We start from the raw sequence: 19,328 nt of genomic DNA on the forward strand, positions 1-19,328 counted from the left end.
AGCTCCTGCTAGAATTCCACCCCTGCCTTTAACCATCCTCACTTCTCACTTCGGTTATCTTTCGTTGCTGTTGCTGCTCCTCACCAAGATGGCTCTGCATAAAATCTTACTTAACAGGCATCTTCCTCCAGCTTAAAGAAAACAGACGAGGGAGGAGGCTGATGGCTCAGTGGAAGAGCGTCGGCTTGGCATGCAGAGGGTCCCAGGTTCGATCCTTAGAAACTCCTCCTAAAAGGATCACCTAAAAGCAGGTGATGTGAAAGACCTCTGCCTGAGACCCCGGAGAGCTGCTGCCAGTCTGAGTAGACAGTATTGACCTTGCTAGGCTGATGGGCCTGATTCAGTATAACAAGATAAGGAAACCGCCCCCGCCCCGTAAATAATATATTGAAGTCTTCACAAATTCCTCACAATGCAATAGTATAGAGTACAATATCAGACAGACGCCTCAGACACAATATCAACATTCACAGAAAGCAATGAAATTAAGACTTTAATGTATTATATACTGGGGGTTTCCTTATTGATTACCCCTGGGGTCCCTGTGTGTTTGCTTATTAGTCTGATTAAGGCAGATTCATGAGTTCAGTGTGTTCCAAATGGACATGCTATGACCCTGGAAGAGCATTATACTCTACTCGTCAAAACTTACTGGTGATCCCTGGCCCTAAAGAGGTCCAGCTGTCCTCTACGAGGGCTGGGACTTTTCAGTCCTGACCCCGACCTGCTGGAACTCTCTGCCAGGGAACATCAGGGCCCTGAGAGATCTTTTACAGTTCCGCAGGGCCTGTAAGGCCAGGGCTTTTTTTGTAGCAGGAGCTCCTTTGCATATTAGGCCACACACCCCTGATGTAGCCAGTCCTCCTGGAGCTTACAGTAGGCCCTGGACTAAGAGCCCTGTAAGCTCCTGGAGAATTGGCTACATCAGGGGGTATGTTGCCTAAGATGCAAAGGAGTCCCTGCTACAAAAAAAGCTCTGCATAAGGCAGAGATGTTCCGCCAGGCTTTTAATTAAGGATGGTGACCCCCCACCCAACATCCCTTGGGGGGTCTTCCCCCTTGATGCTGTGTCCCGAAATCTGGATTGGAAAAACCATAACAGGATGCCATCAGGGTTTATAATGGTTATTTCAATCGATTTTATTGGTTTTAAATTTTTGTATTAATTGATTGTGCTATACATCGTCCAGAGCCTGGCACTGGTCAGGATGGGACGATTTATCAAGTCAAAGATATAAATCAGGGGTGGCCAAACTGTGGCTCTTGAACCCCCCACTGCCCTGTTGGAGAAGGCATTTCTCTCTTTAAATAGCTTCCCCAGTTGGTGGCTTGGAGAATGCATCTAAAGTTAAAGTTGCTTTCTTTCCACCTCTCTTCCCCCCATTTATTTGCCTGCCTGCCTGTCTTGCGGCTCTCAAACATCTGAAATTCATATCTTGCAGCTCTCAAACATCTAACATTTATTCTATGTGGCACTTACATTAAGCAAGTTTGGCCACACTTGATATAAATGAATGAATGAATGGTAACCAGACTAAACTAATAAATAAGTGTGGGGGGAACAGCAATCTGAGATATTCACAGCAACTTACCTATTACTTTGTCACTGCACACGTTCAGAATGGGAATGGAGCGGTGATTCATTTCAGCCAGCGCGCTGAACATATGCAGAGCATTGGGGAGCGTCAGCTGGTTGAGTTGACTCAAAAGCTTGTTCTGAAAAAGCCAAATGGGCTGAAATTAGAATCAGGTGGTCAGAAGCAAGAGAACAAAGTTTGAGCCCCGCGGCACCCTTTAAGATCAATGAAGTTCAATTCTCAAGGAGGCTTACAAAACAATTTAAAATTTTAAAAAACAAAAAACCTGAAATTTCAAAAACACAATTTTAGGACTGCTTTAATTAAACACAGCCCTGAATAAAGCAGTCCAGGAGTATCAAACATGTAGCCCAAGGGTCAAATCAGGCCCCCAAGCAACTGGCTCTTATCTGTTTCCTTTTCCCTCTCTCTTGCTTCCTTCTGCATCACAGCTTGCTTTGCTAGGCTTGCTCAGTTGCACAGGAGCTACAGAACAAAACCTCTATTTTCTTCGTTGGTTGAGGCTTCTCCCCCTCTTGGTCCCCTGGGGAGGAAGCGAAAGAGCCACAGCTTCCTTTGCCCAATTCCCTGGATCCCATGGGAGAAATACAAAGAAAGCAACTTTTAAGACCAAAAAGTGCTAATGTTTTAAGCATGTTTTAAGGGTTTTTTTTTTAAAAAAAACCAAACTTTAGTTGTGTTTGTGTCCTTTAAAAAGTTTATATCTTCGCTACTTAATCTTAAATAGGTGCACACGTGGCCCGGCCCAACATGGCCCGGCCCAGCCCAGCCCAACAAGGTCTCATTTATGTCAGATCTGGCCCTCATAACAAATGAATTCAACACCCCTACTCTAAACCTTCTGAGCAACTGAATCTTTTCTCTGCTGTTTGAAGTAATGTGGGGGGACGGACGGTGGCTCAGCGGTAGAGCATCTGCTTGGTAAGCAGAAGGTCCCAGGTTCAATCCCTGGCATCTCCAAAAAAGGGTCCAGGCAAATAGGTGTGAAAATCCTCAGTTTGAGGCCCTGGAGAGCTGCTGCCAGTCTGAGAAGACAATACTGACTTTGACGGACCAAGGGTCTGATTCAGTATAAGGCAGCTTCATATGTTCATATGTTCACACAGGGGAGAGTTGGCCACACTTCCTGTCATTATTGATTTCTTGGCAGGAACTACATATACGTGACGCGACTAAGTCTCTAATTTTACCTCCACTTTTGTCTTAAGAGACAAGGGCGAGTCCTGTCCGATACATTTCATCAGCGTTTGCAGTATAAACATGCTTGAGATCTTGGGGATTCGCTGCTCCACCAGCAATCTAGTGAGAAAGATGAGACTTCATCAGGAAACGGAGACAGAACAGGCACAAACAGGCGTAGCACGCAGGTAACATTAAGAACGGTTCACATCATTTATACCCTGCCTCCTAGCTTACATCATTCTCCCCTCCTCCATTTTATCCTTCCAACACCCTGTGACGTAGTTTCAGCTGAGAGTGCATCACTGGTCCAAGGTCACCCAGCCAGCTTCAATGGCAGAGCAGGGATTCGAACCTGGGCCTCCCACATCCTCATCCGACACTCTAACCAGTGCACCACGCTAGCTCCCAGCAAAGTAACATATACAGAACCACACAGCAACATATGAGCGAGGTATTGTAGCTTATATACCGACCAGTTTGGGTATTCCTGAAGATTATTTTACACAGTGTAACTTGAACACAAGAAACTGCCCCTCCTGAGTCAGACCCTCGGTCCATCAAAGTCAGGACTGGCTACACAGACAGGCAGCAGCTCTCCAGGGTTTCAGGCAGAGGCCTTTCCCATCACCTACTGCCTGGTTCTTTCAATTGGAGATGCTGGGGATTAAATCAGGAACTTTCCGCGTATCAAGCAGAGACTCTTTCGCTGAGCTACAGAAAGTTTGCCTGGATTAACTGAAAGTGGTCACTATCAGAGTCCTTATGGTAGATGACTATGGGGATGTGGATGTAATCTACATGCAGCAGGAGACTGTGCTTGGCTGGCTCACCTTGCAAACGTCCTCAGTTCACCTGCACACAGGTGGCTCAGGGGAAGAGCTTCTGCTAGGCATGCAGGAGCCTCAGTCCCTGGCCTCTCCAGTTAAGAGGATCAGGTTGAAGGTGATGTGAAAGACCTCCGACTGAGATCCTGGAGAGCCACTGCCAGTCTGAGTAGACAATACTGACCCTTCAGGGCTTTTTTGGAGCAGGAACGCAGTTCCGGCTGGCTTGGCATCAGGGGGTGTGGTCTAATTTGCAAATGAGTTCTTGTTGGGCTTTTTCTACCAAAAAAAGCCCTGCTAACCTTGATGCGCCAAGGGTCCGATTCAGTATAAGGCAGCTTCGTGTGTGAAGCCCAGTGATGGTTACAACCGCTGATGCCACCTATGCTTACAGGGGCCTGAAGCCTGTTTGCCGGGTACCTCATTCCTGGTTCAACTTTTACATCTAAAGCTTCCTTAATTCCTGAATGTCTCCTTGGGGAATGCCACGCATGGTCTCAAATCCAACCAGGGGTGGAATTCTAGCAGGAGCTCCTTTGCATATTAGGCCACACACCCCTGATGTAGCCAATCCGCCAAAAGCTTACCAAAAAAAGCCTTGGAAGATTGGCTACATCAGGGGGTGTGGCCTAATATGCAAAGGAGCTCCTGCTAGAATTCCGCCCCTGAGTCTAACTATTAGCCAGGAATGACCCTGCTTAGCTTGCAAGATCTGATGAGATCAGGCTAGCCTGGACCATCTAGGTCAGGGCTGAATAACTACAGCACCTGCAAAACAAAAATCTTGGAAGGAGGAGGAGGGTTGGATTTATACCCCACCCTTCAGTTGGAGCATCAGAGCAGCTTACAATCTCCTTCCCTTCTTCTCCCCACAACAGACAGGTGGGGCTGAGTGAGAGAACTGCTCTTGAGAGAACAGGGACGGGCCCAAGGCAGGCCCATAGCTACAAGGGGGCCTGTGAGGGCACAGCCCCCCGACTTCTGGGCGAGGTCCCCTGACTGGAGGCCCCACCCAACCCCCAGGGCCTCTGCCATGGTTCTGGGGGCTGCTGCTGGCCCCATGACCATTTGGCAGGTGAGGGCAGAAGCAGTTCCAGCCTCCCGCTGGAGTTAAAGGGCTCCCAATCAGCTGTTTCACAGGTCCTTTAACTAGCACAGGGGCTGGGGCTGCTTCTGTCTCCAGCCCTGCACACTATTTTAATGGTGGGGAAGGAAGGGAGGGTGGTGGCGGGGAAAGCAGCAGGGAGAGGAGAGGAGGGAAGGGAAGCTCTTCCTTGCCTGCCCCTCACCACCACCCTCCCTTCCTCGCCATTAAAATAGCACTGCGGGGCTGGAGGCAGAAGCAGCTGATCTAGTTAAAGGGCCCGCGAAACAGCTGATCATCGGGCCCTTCAACTGGCAGGGAGGTGGGGGGCTGCTTCTGCCCGGATTGCTGGTTTCTCCTGGCCTCTTTCCCAGTTTCCCTCCCTCCCTTCCAAGCCCCGATCGCTGCCCGCCTCCTTCTCCTCCCTTCCAGTCCCAGCCCCGATCGCTGCCTTCTCGCTGCCTCCTTCCCCTCCCTCCCAGTCCCAATCCGGCTTCTCCTGGCCTCTTCCCCTGCCTCCCAGCCCTGATCGCTGCATTCTCGCCTCCTTCCCCTCTCTCCCAGCCCCGATCGTTGCCCATTCTCCTGCCTGTCATTCTCATTGCCACCCTCCCTTCCTGAGGGGGGAGGGTGTCAGAGAAGGAGAACAACTAGAGGGAAGGTCATGTGGGGCGCTGGGGGGCATCAGTGCCCCCCGAAAAATGTAAATGCCCCCAATCTTCCAAATCCTGGCTACGGCCCTGGCCCAAGGTCACCCAGCTGGCTGCATGCAAAGGAGTGGGGGATCAAACCCGGTTCTCCAGATTAGAGTCCGCTGCTCTTAACCACAACACCAAACTGACAAGACCCTTTGCTCTTTCCTTACTGCATTCCAGTTTGGAGAGCTTCCACGTTCTTGCATTTATCCATCCCTTGCACGGTAGAGGCGATGACAGAAAGACTTCGGTCATCAAAGTCATTCAGACGCTCCTATCCGAAACACAAGAAGGCCTAGAAAGTTAGGAGGAGGCTGAACTGCCAGTTTGCAGCCATCTTTTAGCCAAGAGAAAAAACATGGGCTGTGAAAAGATCTCAATCTTAAAATAGTTAATTGTGAGAACTTCCCCAGTGAGGTTTACTCTGTAGCATTTTCAGTTCAAACTCCACATCGGATTGCTTGAGCAACATTAAACGTGTCTTTGAAATACTGGATTTGTTTGCCTATGACCCACTGGTCTGTGAGCACAACGTACAGAGTACAGGAAAAGGCATCTATTTACCCTGCTTGTAACAAGACCATTCCACACTTACTCTTGCATTCAGGGACAGGCTAGGAGGTAAAAACAGCCCTGGAAATCCACCCCACAGACACAACAGAGGGGGAGGAAAGGCTTTTTGTGGCTTTCACCTTCAACAGCAGCTGCGGCAGCCACTATCACTTAGCACCCATCTACCTGGGGCAGGGGGGCACGTGCTGGTTTGTGGTGGCAGCGGTTCCTCCTCCTTTGCGGAGGCCACCAGCTAGCAGTAGTGGAGTCTGCCTTGTCTGGGGGCCACCAACAGCTCTCCCTCCCATCTTGGGGGGGCGCCACCTCACAAAAGCAGCAGCCCCCCCCACCACCACCACTACGCAAGACTACCCTAGTCTGGGCAGGTCTACTGGAGGAAAGAGGTCCAATGGATCTGTCCCCAGGGGCATTAATGACCAGTCTACCCTGCTTGTATTCTTGAGAAAAACACTGTGGTGCATGGAAGCTTTTCTATCTGCAAAAGGGAGACAATAAATTAGAGGTTTCAACCATTCTTCGCCTGATCTGCCACTCACCTGATGCCTAAGGAGAATAAGAATTGCCCCCAGGAGACTAAGCAATTTCCGAATGCTATGGGATGGGAATGAGCTTTGCATGCCATGCCATGCCATTGCCCTGCATCATTACCCAAGCCCGTTACCACATTTAGCCTTACGGAGATATTGCTCTTTAACTGCACAAGAGAAACCAGTAGGAACCTTCTGCCCAAGTTCTGTAATGCAGTTTGACACAGTCCTATTTAACATGGGGCTATATGCTACGGAGGTGGCCTCTAGGGCTCTCCCAATCCTCTCCCCCGACATTCAGGCCTAAATTAGGGCTCAAGCCAGGGGAGCAGCCACTGGCTAGCTCTCAGCATCCGTATTATGGATGGCAGTGCAGCACCAATAGAGGATCGCTGCAGTGATAGTCCCTGGGGCTGCTGGAGGTGGTGGCATCTTCTCTCCATCCCTTGACAATTTTGAGCATTTGTAGATTGCAGGCACTGCAGATGATGGTAGAGCGGGTCTGAGAATGCACTGCAACTTCCCACTGCTCTGCCTTTTGAAATAGGCTGCATAAGCCTATAAAGATGATGTAGGTACAAAAAGTAGGCCCAGGGGGCATTCAGAGTGTGAAAAATAAAAGCATATTTCCTTTTTGCCTAATAGAATGAACTGTAGACTATTTTTTAATTCTTAATACGTAGCATATTATGTATTATTTTTGTAAATTGTTTGTTATATGCATCCAATGATCTAAACTGGATTCTTGTATGTTAGATTTATATTTTTATTATTCATTTTTCCTATGCTCCCTTTGTATTGGATTAGATTCAATAAAATAAAATCTATTTTTAAAAAAAACAGCATGAAAAAGAGAGAGCCTTCAAGCTGCTGCTCTGTTTAGTTGCTATCAAGTCTCCACACCAGCATGTCTTTCTCACTCCTCTCCGCCCTGGCACCAAGACCAACTCAAGCTATGACTCAGGAAGAACCTGGTCTGGATTTTGCCTGTGCCACAAATTCAAACTTGACAGGTAGCAAGTGCTTGTAATGGAACATACTTGTAGCAAAAAGTGCTTGTAGGGCTCATTTATCGTCTCTTCGTATACGTACAAAACTTCCCATGCCTCCTCCTGTGGGGTTGAATTTACCTTCATGAACTGTGAAATTGAATGTACTCTACTTCCATGAACCTTGGTATTGTGAACCAATTCATATATTTATAAATAGTCTGTTGTTGAATGTATTTTGAATGAGTAAATATAAGGTGTTCATTGCTAAATATAAGGTGTTCATAATATATGGTAGGTGGTAATGGGTTCATCACAGCCCAAAGGATGTCCATCTTGCCTCTACTAGGGCCAGGGCCTTTTCGGCCCTGGCCCCAACCTGATGGAATCAGCTCCCTATGGAGATACGGGCCCTACCGGATTTGTTACCTTTCCATAGGGCCTGTAAGATGGAGCTGTTCCGCCAGGCGTTTGGGTGAGGCAAGCAGGCGTCCTTCTCCTTATTGCCTATACCATCTGCTACTCTCTCCCACAGTGATCCGCCATCTGAATTATCATATCCAGGCCACTAATTATACTCTAACCTGCACTATGAGCCCGCCCACCTTTGTCTTATAGTACTGTATTGTGTTTTAATTGTATTTTATTGATTTTATTGTAGTGACTGGTTTTATCTGGCTATGATCCGCCCTGAGCCTGCTTGGGAAAGGGCAGAATACATATTATTAGCTGCATTAGAGCTTTCCTGCTCTTTTCTACATTTATGGCCCCGACCATTATGATCTTTGATTAACTACATGCTGCAGGCACCTCTGAAATTCCGTGCGGGTTGGCAAAGGTTCTGCAGCTTACCTGGCATACCCTCAACATGGTCTGAACCAACCGAGTATTCTGCGGGACTCCAAGCCTCACCACCGCATGCAGGCTGTACGCCAAGTCATCGTGCCACATGTACTTGGCCTCCTGCATCGTGAACTGGCAGACCTGGCCAAACTGAGGGTGCTGGAACATCAGCTGTCTCTCATAATGCTTCTGCTCTTCCGACAGTCTTTTGGTCAGCATCCACATAGAGGCCAGGCAGTTGCTGATGTACTTTGAGGTAATTGGGTACCTCGGAACCAAGTCTAGGACATCGCAAGGGGACGCGCACCTTTGAAGGTCATCGAAGAACTGCCGGGTCACAGACCTTTCATCCGTTTCTTCACCTGCGCTTCCTTCTGTTGCTCCAGTGACCATGGAACCAGATGGAGGTTTGGCGAGTTCTACAGTCACTGGTCTAGAGCTTTGCATTTGATCATCTAACAAACCATTAGTGTCTCTCTGTTCATTTGCGCTGGTACTTTCTGCGCCAAGAATGAAGGTGTCTTGAGAAAAAAACCTAGCAGACAACCGAAGCCAGCAAGGAGATATGTACAATGGGCATTGCCTGAGATAAGAACTTTGTACACAGCTTTCACGGCCATAAGTCACCAACGCATATGTTCTCACCACTGTTTGAGAACTAGGTCTCACGGCAGAAGGGCATGCCTGCATTTGCCTAATGGCCCTTATAAAACAACCCAGGTTCTTATTCATTGTGCCGCTCCTCATTCAATGACTTGTTCGAAGAAAAACAACTCGCTCAATTGGTAGCGGTGCAAATCAAAACTGGATCGTGTAAGTCATCTATGGAATGAATTAAAAATGGGAGCTTCATAAACATAACATGCTAGCAAACTTTATCAAGAATTTCACAAACACAGCTCCCATGCTGAACAGTTAATGCTCAAAAAGTACTTTTCTCCCTTTCTCACAATATGAGAACTGGTGGACAGTCAATGAAATTGTTAAGCAGTCTGGTAAGAATGGATAAAAGGAAGTACTTCTTCACCCAAAGGGTGATTAACACATGGAAGTCACTACCACAGGAGGTGGTGAAGGCTGCAAGCATAGACAGGGATTGGTGTTCAGTGTTCCTGCCAGTTATTTTTCACCTTCTTAGTTGTGAAAACTAACTCTATGTTGGGTGACAGAATTGCCCTGTTAATCACCGATTGCTGTACACAACAGGATTTTGTAAAATAAGAACATAAGAGAAGCCATGTTGGATCAGGTCAATGGCCCATCCAGTCCAACACTGTGTCACACAGTGACCAAAAAAACCAGGTGCCATCAGTAGGTCCACCAATGAGGCCAGGACATTAGAAGCCCTCCCACTGTTGCCCCCCCCTCCAAGCACCAAGAATAGAGAGCATCACTGCCCCAAACAGAGAGTTCCATCTATACCCTGTGGTTAATAGCCACTGATGGATCTCTGCTCCAGATGTTGATCCGATCCAATCCCCTCTTGAAGCTGGCTATGGTTGTAGCCACCAGCACCTCCTGTGGCAGTGAATTTTCTTTCACTAACTTTTCTTTCATGAATACAGCGACTCATTTGCAAGCAGACAACGACCCTGAGGGGTATATGGTTGCCATCTCCAGGCTGGGAAATTCCTGGAGGCTTGTGGGTGGCCAGGGACTTCAGTGAGGCACAATGCCATAGAGCCCAGCCGCCAGAGCTGCCATTTCCTCCGGGCGAGCTGTAGTCTGCAGATCAGCTGGAATCCCTGAAGATCTCCAGGGCCCACCTGGAAGTTGGCAACTCCGAGCGGGGCTGGGTAGAACACGTGCTTTGCATGCAGACGTTCCCGAGCAGCTCCAATTCAAAGACAAGGAGGCAAGGGAAAGCCTCTGGCAGTCCCAAGAGGCGGGAAGGCGATAAACATCACCAACGACCTCTAGTCTCCTCGGGCCGCCACCTTCGCACCTCTCGTCTCCATGGAAACCACGGGCTTTCCCACCCTCCCAACGAACTTCCACGCGCTCACCTTCCCCGGGCTTCACTTACCGCCGGCGTCTCCTTGCGGACCACGCGCGCAGCCGCTGCCATCACGTGACCCAAACCGGAAGGCAGCACCTCCCGCTGCGGACGGCTCCCTGCGAGGGACAAACCAGCTCTTTCCGCGTTAGGGGGAAGCGGAAAGAAAGGCTTGCCGCGTTGCCAGGCAACTTTCCCTCCTGCCGCGGGACTTCCCAGCTCTTGCGGGCGGCTGCTTTCATGGCCAAGTTCGTCCTCGCAGGTGAGGCGAGAGGAGTCCCTCGGCCTCAGGGGGAGACGGCGAAGAGCTCCCTCAGCCCCCACCCCACCCCCGCGGCGTTTTGCACGGAGGAGTGTGTTGCTCCTGAGCATGCACGGAGAGCTCTTCTCTATGGGGTTTGCAAGGTTTCAGTGCTCTTACAGTGCAATCTTAAGGACTCTTTATCCATCGACGCAGATGCCGTGGAGATGGCAGCCTGGAGATGGCAACCAGAGTTAGCCGTGTTAGTCTGTTGCAGCAAAATAGCAAAGTAGCACCATTAAAACAACTAACAAATGTTGTTGTAGCACAGGGGTGACCAAATGCGGCTCGGGAGCCACATGTGGCTCTTGAAGCCCCCACCACTCCACTGGCCGGCTTGGAGAAGGCATTTGTCTCTTTCAATCACTTCTCCAAGCAAAGCCAGTCAACAGCTTGGAGAACGGATTTAAGTTGTTTTCTTTCCATCTCTCCCTCCTCTCATCTATTTGCCTTCCTACCTGCCTTTCATCCGGCTCTCAAACATCTGACATTCGTGTCTTGCAGCTCTCAAATACCTGATGTTTATTCTATGCGGCTCTTACATTAAGCAAGTTTGGCCACCACTGTTGTAGCATAAGATTTTGAGAAACACAGCTCTCTTCATCAGATGCATCGTCAGAGCCAGCTTGGTGTAGTGGTTAAGTGCACAGACTCTTATCTAGGAGAACCGGATTTGATTCCCCACTCCTCCACTTGCACCTGCTGGAATGGCCTTGGGTCAGCCATAGCTCTAGCAGAGTTTGTCCTTGAAAGGGCAGCTTCTGGGACAGCTCTCTCAGCCCCACCTCCCTCACAGAGTGTATGTTGTGGGGGAAGAAGATAAAGGCAATTGAGACTCTGATTCAGAGAGAAGGGTGGGATATAAATCTACAGTCTTCTTCGTCTGTGCTTCTTGAAAGCTTATGTTACAACAAAATTTGTTAGAGCAAAGTTTGAGTCCAGTGGCAGCTTTCAGACCAACAAACTTTAATTCTGAGTATTAGCTTCTGAAGAAGTGTGCATGCACAGGAAAGCATATACCCAGAATATATCTTTGTTGGTCTTCAAGGTGCCACTGGACTCAAACTTTGTTTTAACAAATGTTGTTGCAGCAAAAGCTTTAGAGAAACACAGCTCTCTGTGTCAGATGCATCTGATGAAGAGAGCTGTGTTTCTCAAAAGCTTAAGCTGCAACATAATTTGTTAGTCTTAAGGTGCTACTGGACTCTTTACTATTTATCCATTGAATAAACTGGAGTGGTATTCTGAGTAGACCTGTTTAGGATTACTCTTTTGATCCAGGAGTTCTTTCAGGAGCACTTTATTCAGTTAGATTCCCTACTTCTCTGTAATTTGTCAGAAGAGAGCTGTGTTTCTCGAAAGCTTATGCTACAACAACATTTGTTAGAACCAAAGCTTTTTTGTAGCAGGCACTCCTTTGCGTCTTAGGCCACACACCCCTGATGTAGCCAAACCTCCTGGAGTTTACAGTAGGCCCTGTACGTTCTTAGAGGATTGACTACATCAGGGGTGTGTGGCCTAAGATGCCAAGGAGTTCCTATTACTACTTCTAAAAAAGCCCTGGTTAGAGCAAAGTTTGAATCCAGTGGCAGCTTTCAGACCAACAAACTTTAATTCTGAGTGTAAGCTTCTGAAGAAGTGTGCATGCACAGGAAAGCATATACCCAGAATATATCTTTGTTGGTCTTCAAGGTGCCACTGGACTCAAACTTCGTTTTAACAAATGTTGTTGCAGCAAAAGTTTTAGAGAAACACAGCTCTCTGTGTCAGATGCATCTGATTAAGAGAGCTGTGTTTCTCAAAAGCTTATGCTGCAACAAAATTTGTTAGTCTTAAAGGTGCTGCTGGACTCTTTACTATTTATCCATCGAATAAACTGGAATAGTATTCTGAGTAGAACTGTTTAGGATTACTCTTTTGATCCAGGAGTTCTTTCAGGAGCACTTTATTCAGCTAGATCCCCTACTTCCCTGTAATTTTATCATTCCTAATACTTTTACGATGCTGCATTTTATGGTGTGATGCGTTGTCTCAGTGTCCTGATTATGACCCATATCTGCAATAAATGTTTCAAAGTGCCGATTAGGTGATGTTCATAAGCTCGTGATTTCTTTTAACCTTTCTCAAGTTTAACTGGTTAATTTCCAGGGATGGCTGATTGCCCTTACTATGCTAAGGCAGAACTCCTAGCTGACTACCTGCAGAAAAATTTGCCTAACTTCCGGATACATAAGATTACTCAGCATCCAGACAACTGGGAGGTAAGAACATAAGAGAAACCATGTTGGATCAGGCCAATGGTCCATCCAGTCCAACATTCTGTGTCACACAGTGGCCAAAAACCCCAGGTGCCATCAGGAGGTCCACCAGTGGGGCCAGGACACTAGAAGTCCTCACACTGTTGGCCCCCCACAAAAGGAATACAGAGCATCACTTACCCCAGACAGAGAGTTCCAACAATAAGCTGTGGCTAATAGCCACTGATGGACCTCTGCTCCATATGCTTATCCAATCCCCTCTTAAAGCTGTCTATGCTTGTAGCCACCACCACCTCCTGTGGCAGTGAATTCCATGTGTTAATCACCCTTTGGGTGAAGAAGTACTTCCTTTTATCCGTTCTAACCCAACTGCTCAGCAATTTCATTGAATGTCTACGAGTTGTCGTATTGTAAGAAAGGGAGAAAAGTACTTCTTTCTCTATTCCATGCATAATCTTGTAAATGATGTTAGTCCACTCGTGTTCAGCTCAATACTGTTCTCCTGTTTTTTCTTTCCTGTTTTAATTGCTAATGTATCTGGTTGTTTGAGCAATAAAGAACTTATTAACATGTGGCCTGGTTTGCATTGCTTTTGAATGGGCAATTTTCCTCAATAAAAACTGGTAGCCAGCATTCCCTCTAAGCTGAATTAGTGTGGGCTAGCTCACAATTTTGTAGCTTCTGGCTCACACATTTTTGTCTCAGCTCAGGAAAAATGGCCCCAGAGCAAACTTATTTATGCAGGAGCTCACAACTTTAATGCCAGGAGCTCATAAACTAGTATTTTTGCTCACAAGACTTCACAGCTTAGATCAGGGGTGTCAAACTCATTTGTTATAAAGGCCGAATCTCACATAAATGAGACTTTGTTGGACCAGGCCACGTTTGTAATAAAATGTAATGACAGGTTGCAGAGATATAAACTTTATAAAGGACACAGACTAAAACAATTAAAGATGTTTTAAAAACTTAAAACATGATTAAAGCATTAGCACTGGTTAGTCTTAAAGGTGCTTTCTTTGTATCTCTCCTATGTGATCTAGGGAACTGGGCAAAGGAAGCTCTGACTCTTTCCTTCCTTCCCCAGGGGACCAGGACAGGGAGGAGCCTCAGCCAATAGAAGGAAGAGAGGCTCAGCTCAAAAGCGCTGCTGTGCGATTGAGAGAGCCTGGCAAAGCAAACTCTCCCTAAAACCCTTCCTCTTCAAGGGAGGAGCCTCAGCCAATGGAGAAAATAGAGGCTTTGCTCTGTAGCTCCTGTACAGTTGAGCAAGCCTGGCAAAGCATGCTGTGATGCAGAAGGAAGCAAAAGAGAGGGAAAAGGAAGCAGACGACAACCAGTAGCTTGGGGCCCTGATAGAAGCCCTCTGGGGGCCTGATTCGGCCCCCAGGCCATATGTTTGACACCTCTGGCTTAGAGGAAGCATTGCTGGTAGTTCCTTCTCCAGGTTTGGTTTTGCTTTCCAAATATATTGACTGGCAGTTCCAAAAGAGATGCTGTCTGAAGCTCAAGAAAAACTCTGGCTGTTAAAGCCCCTGGTCAGCATTGTAATATACCATTCATAATTTTTTAAAGTCTTGATTTTTCTGTGCCATTAGTGCAAAGAGCATCTGACTGTCCTGCTTTCTCGGTTCTGGTTCCGACTTGGGGGAACTCTCAGTGCCTAACATCAGGGCTCTGCAGGACCTGTTACAATTCCGCAGAGCCTGCAAGGCAGATACGTTCTGCCAAGCATACGCTGGAGGGCAGCTACGGTTTTTAACAGCATGCAGTTTATTAGTTGCTCCCCCCCCCACCCTCGCAATGCTAATGTTAATTGGGGGTTAAAAATTCTGTATTGTGGTGTCATGTAGCTGTTAGGATTGTATGGCTTCAGGGCTTTTTTTGTAGCAGGAACTCCTTTGTATATTAGGCCACGCACCCCGATGTAATCCTCCTGGAGCTTATAGTAGGCCCTGTACTAAGAGCCCTGTAAGCTCTTGGAGGATTGGCTACATCAGGGAGGTGTGGCCCAGGGTTGGAATTCTAGCAGGAGCTCCTTTGAATATTAGGCCACACCCCCTGATGTAGCCAATCCTCCTGGAGCTTATAGTAGGCCCTGTACTAAGAGCCCTGTAAGCTCTTGGAGGATTGGCTACATCAGGGGTGTGTGGCCAAATATGCAAAGGAGTTCCTGCTACAAAAAAAGCCCTGTATGGCTTGGTATTTTTATATTGTTTAAATGTATTTTTTTGTACAAATCTGTTGTACACTGCCCTAAGCCTGCCCTGCAAGGAGAGTGGTATAAAAGGTTAATGAAATAAATAAATAAATGTGATCATTTAATAAATAACAAATATTCAGCTTTATTGGGAGGCCTTACAGTATGAAATAACAACAAACAAAATACTTTATTTTTCTTAACATACTCTATTGGTAGTTTTGTGTTTTTTTGCTTTTTGTTATGGTTTCTCGTTCCTTTGTGTTTTGGTTCATTGACTGTGACTCCTGATTGTTTGCTTGTCAAATATGAAGCCACACAGCATATAGTTTTGTCATCTGGGGCGACCAGAGCCTTATTGTTTGGAAGCCTTTTCTGGAGGTCGTGTTTCACATGAACCTTGGGGGGCTTTTGTATACAGAAATGGCTTCAGGAGATCTGCAAAAAAAACGGATGGAAGCACAAGCGCTCCCCAATTATTTGGAGAGAACTGTTGGACCGTGGAGGAAAAGGTCTTCTTCTGGGAGGATTTAATGAGTTCCTAGAACATGCTCAGGTAAAAAGTTACTTTCTGGGTTTCTTAAATTCCTTTTTTATCTCAGAAATTTAATAGCATTCAGATATTTATTTATCCTATCTTTCTGCCAATGTTTCAATTCTGATGGAGATTGACTTAAAACATAAATATCTCAGTTTTCAATTGAAAGGCATGAGATTTGGAACTTGTGACCCAGGAGTCTACTAATAAAAAGCAGAGAAAAGTTATTGACTGTGGCTGCTGGGAAAGGACAATAACAAGGAAGTGAACAATAAAATATCTGGCAGAGTCTGGAGCCTGGAAGGGTAGGGTTGCCAAGTCCAATTCAAGAAATATCTGGGGACTCTGGGGGTGGAGCCAGAAGACTTTGGAGGTGGAGTCAGGAGCAAGGTTGTGACAAGCATAACTGAACTCCAAAGGGAGTTCTGGGCATCACATTTAAAGGGACCACACACCTTTTAAATGCCTTCCCTCCATTGGCAACAAGGATAGGGGCACCTTCTTTGGGGGCTCAAACTTGGAGGGTGTTTTGGAGAGAGGCACCGGATACTATGCTGAAAATTTGGTGCCTCTACCTCAAAAGACAGTCCCCCCCCCCCAGAGCCCCAGATATCTGCAAATCAATTCTCCATTATGCTCTATGAGAATCTGTCTCCGTAGGGAATAATGGAGTGCTCAAAGACATTTCCCTCCCCTCCCCCTGATGACCCTAATGCGGGGGAAGGGCCTCCAAACCAGGGGATCCCCTGCCCCACCTGGGGATTGGCAACCCTATGGAAGAGTGAAGGCTAGAAAGCCCTACCATTGCAAGGAAATGCCCTAGATCAGGGGTGGCCAATGGTAGCTCTCCAGATGTTTTTTTTGCCTACAACTCCCATCAGCCCCAGCCAGCATGCCCAATGGCTGGGGCTGATGGGAGTTGTAGGCAAAAAAACATCTAGAGAGCTACTGTTGACCACCCCTGCCCTAGATGACCTTTTTGTTGGAGATTTTGGGAGTGAAGCCTGAGAAGGGTGGGGTTTGGGGAGAGGAGGTTATAATCCCATAGAGTCCAGCTTCCAAGCCACCTTTCTCTCCAGAGGAGCTGATCTTTGTCACCTGGAGATCAGTTGTCATCCCAGGAGATCTCCAGCTACCAATGGGAGGCTGGCAACCCTACCCTTGAGTTCTTTCTCTGGTTCTTCTTACATGCGTTGAAAGAATACATTTTGCTCTCCAGCTGTGGATGGAGTGGTTGTGGTGGTGTTCGAACCTCATCTGGCTAGCTGCCTGCTGATTACCCTTTTAAATCTTCAGCATTACTATAACATCACATCGGACATGATGACCGCAGAGATGCGTCAAATTGCTAAGGAGAACTTGCAGACGCACATAGAAGTTGAGAAAGAGGAGGAAGAACTTAAGAGCCTTATCAACCCCTTACACGTCTGGATCAACAGGTGGGGAGATGAGAAACAACCGTGTCCAAAGTCAATTTGGCTAGGTGTGGGGCATATCGCTTTTACATGGGATTTCAGGAATGTTCGCATAATCTGTGTTTCTTCAGAGAAATTGTAAAAGTAGCTAAATCTGGGAAATATACATACATCAGCGCACCTTTGGCTTGGAGTTTTGGCATGAAAGCAGTTCATCTCCATGCACCACAGGCTCCCCAATTACATTTACCTACTCCTGTCAATTGCACTGTGTCATAGGTCTGAATGTCTGTTTGCAAGGGTTTTTTTGTAGCAGGAACTCCTTTGCATATTAGGCCACACACCCCTGATGTAGCCAATCCTCCAAGAGCTTACAAGGCTGTTTTTCGTAAGCTCCTGGAGGACTGGCTACATCAGGGGTGTGTGGCCTAATATGCAAAGGAGTTTCTGCTAGAATTCCACCCCTGCCCAGAATTAAACTGGTTGGTCTTCAAGATGCCACTGGACTCAGACTTTTGTTAAATCAACACAGCTACCCACCTGGACTTAGAAAGCTGTAACTCTGCGTGGAACGAAACTCTTTGTTTCTAATGTTATGTTTATTTTTTAAAAGTTTAAATGAACAGTACATTAAAATTCATGCAATTACATGATAGTATATTCCTCATTACCCACCCCCTTGCTGTAAAATCAGCAGCCATTCCACAGTCTGAAAGTGATGCCAGCAGAAGTCGAATTGTAGTGTTAATTTATTTTATGTGCTACTGGGGACCGTTAAATCCTATGGAATAAAAAAAAGGATTTTTATAATGAAATCAAATAGAACTTACAGCAGTGGTGTCAAACATGCGGCCCGGGGGCCGAATCAGGCCCTCTGGGGGCTCTTATCAGGCCCCCGAGCAATTGGCTGTCATCTGCTTCCTTCTGCATCACACCTTGCTTTGCAAGGCTTGCTCAATTGCACAGGAGCTACAGAGCAAAGTCTCTATTTTCTCCATTGGCTGAGGCTCCTCCCTTGGGGAGGAAGGGGGGAGGGAGAGCTTGCTTTGCCAGGCTCTCTGAATTGCACAGCAGAGCTACTGAGCCAAACCCCTCTTCCTTCTATTGGCTAAGGCTTCTCCCCCTCCTTGTCCTCTGGGAAAGGAAGGAAAGAGTTGGAGCTTCCTTTGCCCAGTTCCCTAGATCCCAAGGGAGAAATACAAAAAAAGCACCTTTAAGACCAAGTGTTAATGTTTTAAGCATTAATGTAGACACTTTATAAAGGACACAGACAAACACAATTAAAGTTTTTTTTGTGGGGGGGTTAGAGATAGCTATCTAATCTTAAATAGGGACATATATGGCCCGGCCTGACATGGCCTAGCCCAACAAGGTCTCATTAATGTCAGATTCGGCCCTCATGACAAATGAGTTTGACACCCCTGACTTACAGCATGTTTTCGATACTAAGGTCTTGTCCATCCTGTCTTCTCTAATCAGAGCCGCTGGTCATATCTGTTATCACCTGATCCCTTTGTTGGCCAATGGAGAAATATTCGGGTCGGAAACCGAAATCAGCCTGCATTTGCTGGATAGAAGCAACTGCAAAGAAGTTCTTCAGGGCATTGTCATGGAGTCTGAAGACATGGCCTTCCCTCTTCTCCGCAGCGTCTCCCTGCACACCGAACTGGAGGGGGCTTTCCTTCAGGCCGACGTCATCATTCTGCTCGACGACATCTTGCAGGAGACCATCCCGACGCTCGAAAACTGCGTCCGGCAAGTGACCAGCCAGTGTGAAGTCTATGGCCCTCTGATTGACAAGAACGCCAAAAGCGACGTCAGGATTGTCGTGATGGGGAGGACCTTTGCCAACCTGAAGGCCTTAATGCTGATGCAGAATGCTCCATCCGTGAACCCTCGAAACATCATCACACTGGTGATGCTGGAATGCGAAGCCAAAGCCATGCTGGCAAAAAAGCTGAATATGCATTCATCAGGTAAGGAATCAAGAAAGGACACCTGCTCACAGAATGTTTAGTGGTTTCAGATTTTTCTCTTTCCCTTTCTCAGGGTGCATCGGTGGTGACAGGGCTATTTTTGAGCAGGAGCACACAGGAATGCCGTTCCGACTGGCTTGGCATCAGAGGGTGTGACCTAATATGCAAATGAGTTCCTGATGGGCTTTTTCGACAAAAAAGAAAGCCCTGTGTGAAACAATGGAGAAACAATGGTGATGTCCTGGAGGTGTCCTAATATGAGAGTGTTTAAGAATAACATAACTTTTGTCTAAATTACATTAGCACTGGTTGGTCTTAAAGGTGCTTTC

General features: G+C 47.0%; 2 protein-coding genes across 3 annotated transcripts in view; one reads left to right on the forward strand and one right to left on the reverse strand.

The window, feature by feature from the left end:
- FASTKD2 (FAST kinase domains 2) overlaps positions 1-10,477 on the reverse strand; it is a 26,987-nt gene extending 16,510 nt beyond the window's left edge. Inside the window, exons 1-5 of one of the 2 annotated variants that reach the window (XM_060257158.1) lie at positions 10,342-10,477; positions 8,325-9,137; positions 5,554-5,657; positions 2,789-2,897; positions 1,593-1,716 (exon numbers count right to left, since the gene is read on the reverse strand). In XM_060257158.1, coding sequence (XP_060113141.1) covers positions 1,593-1,716; positions 2,789-2,897; positions 5,554-5,657; positions 8,325-9,062 — 1,075 coding nt within the window. In that variant the 5' untranslated portion in view covers positions 9,063-9,137; positions 10,342-10,477. Of the gene's footprint in view, positions 1-1,592; positions 1,717-2,788; positions 2,898-5,553; positions 5,658-8,324; positions 9,138-10,321 lie in introns of both variants that reach the window. The other variant, XM_060257159.1, reaches the window with a different exon arrangement.
- The window catches only part of MDH1B (malate dehydrogenase 1B), a 22,404-nt gene continuing 13,518 nt past the window's right edge, over positions 10,443-19,328 (forward strand). Inside the window, exons 1-5 of the mRNA XM_060257029.1 lie at positions 10,443-10,573; positions 12,761-12,873; positions 15,492-15,626; positions 16,905-17,047; positions 18,503-18,999. Coding sequence (XP_060113012.1) covers positions 10,552-10,573; positions 12,761-12,873; positions 15,492-15,626; positions 16,905-17,047; positions 18,503-18,999 — 910 coding nt within the window. The 5' untranslated portion in view covers positions 10,443-10,551. The remainder of the gene's footprint in view (positions 10,574-12,760; positions 12,874-15,491; positions 15,627-16,904; positions 17,048-18,502; positions 19,000-19,328) is intronic.

The sequence above is a fragment of the Heteronotia binoei genome, chromosome 16 (assembly GCF_032191835.1).
Source record: "Heteronotia binoei isolate CCM8104 ecotype False Entrance Well chromosome 16, APGP_CSIRO_Hbin_v1, whole genome shotgun sequence".
In the NCBI taxonomy this organism is placed as follows: domain Eukaryota; kingdom Metazoa; phylum Chordata; class Lepidosauria; order Squamata; family Gekkonidae; genus Heteronotia; species Heteronotia binoei.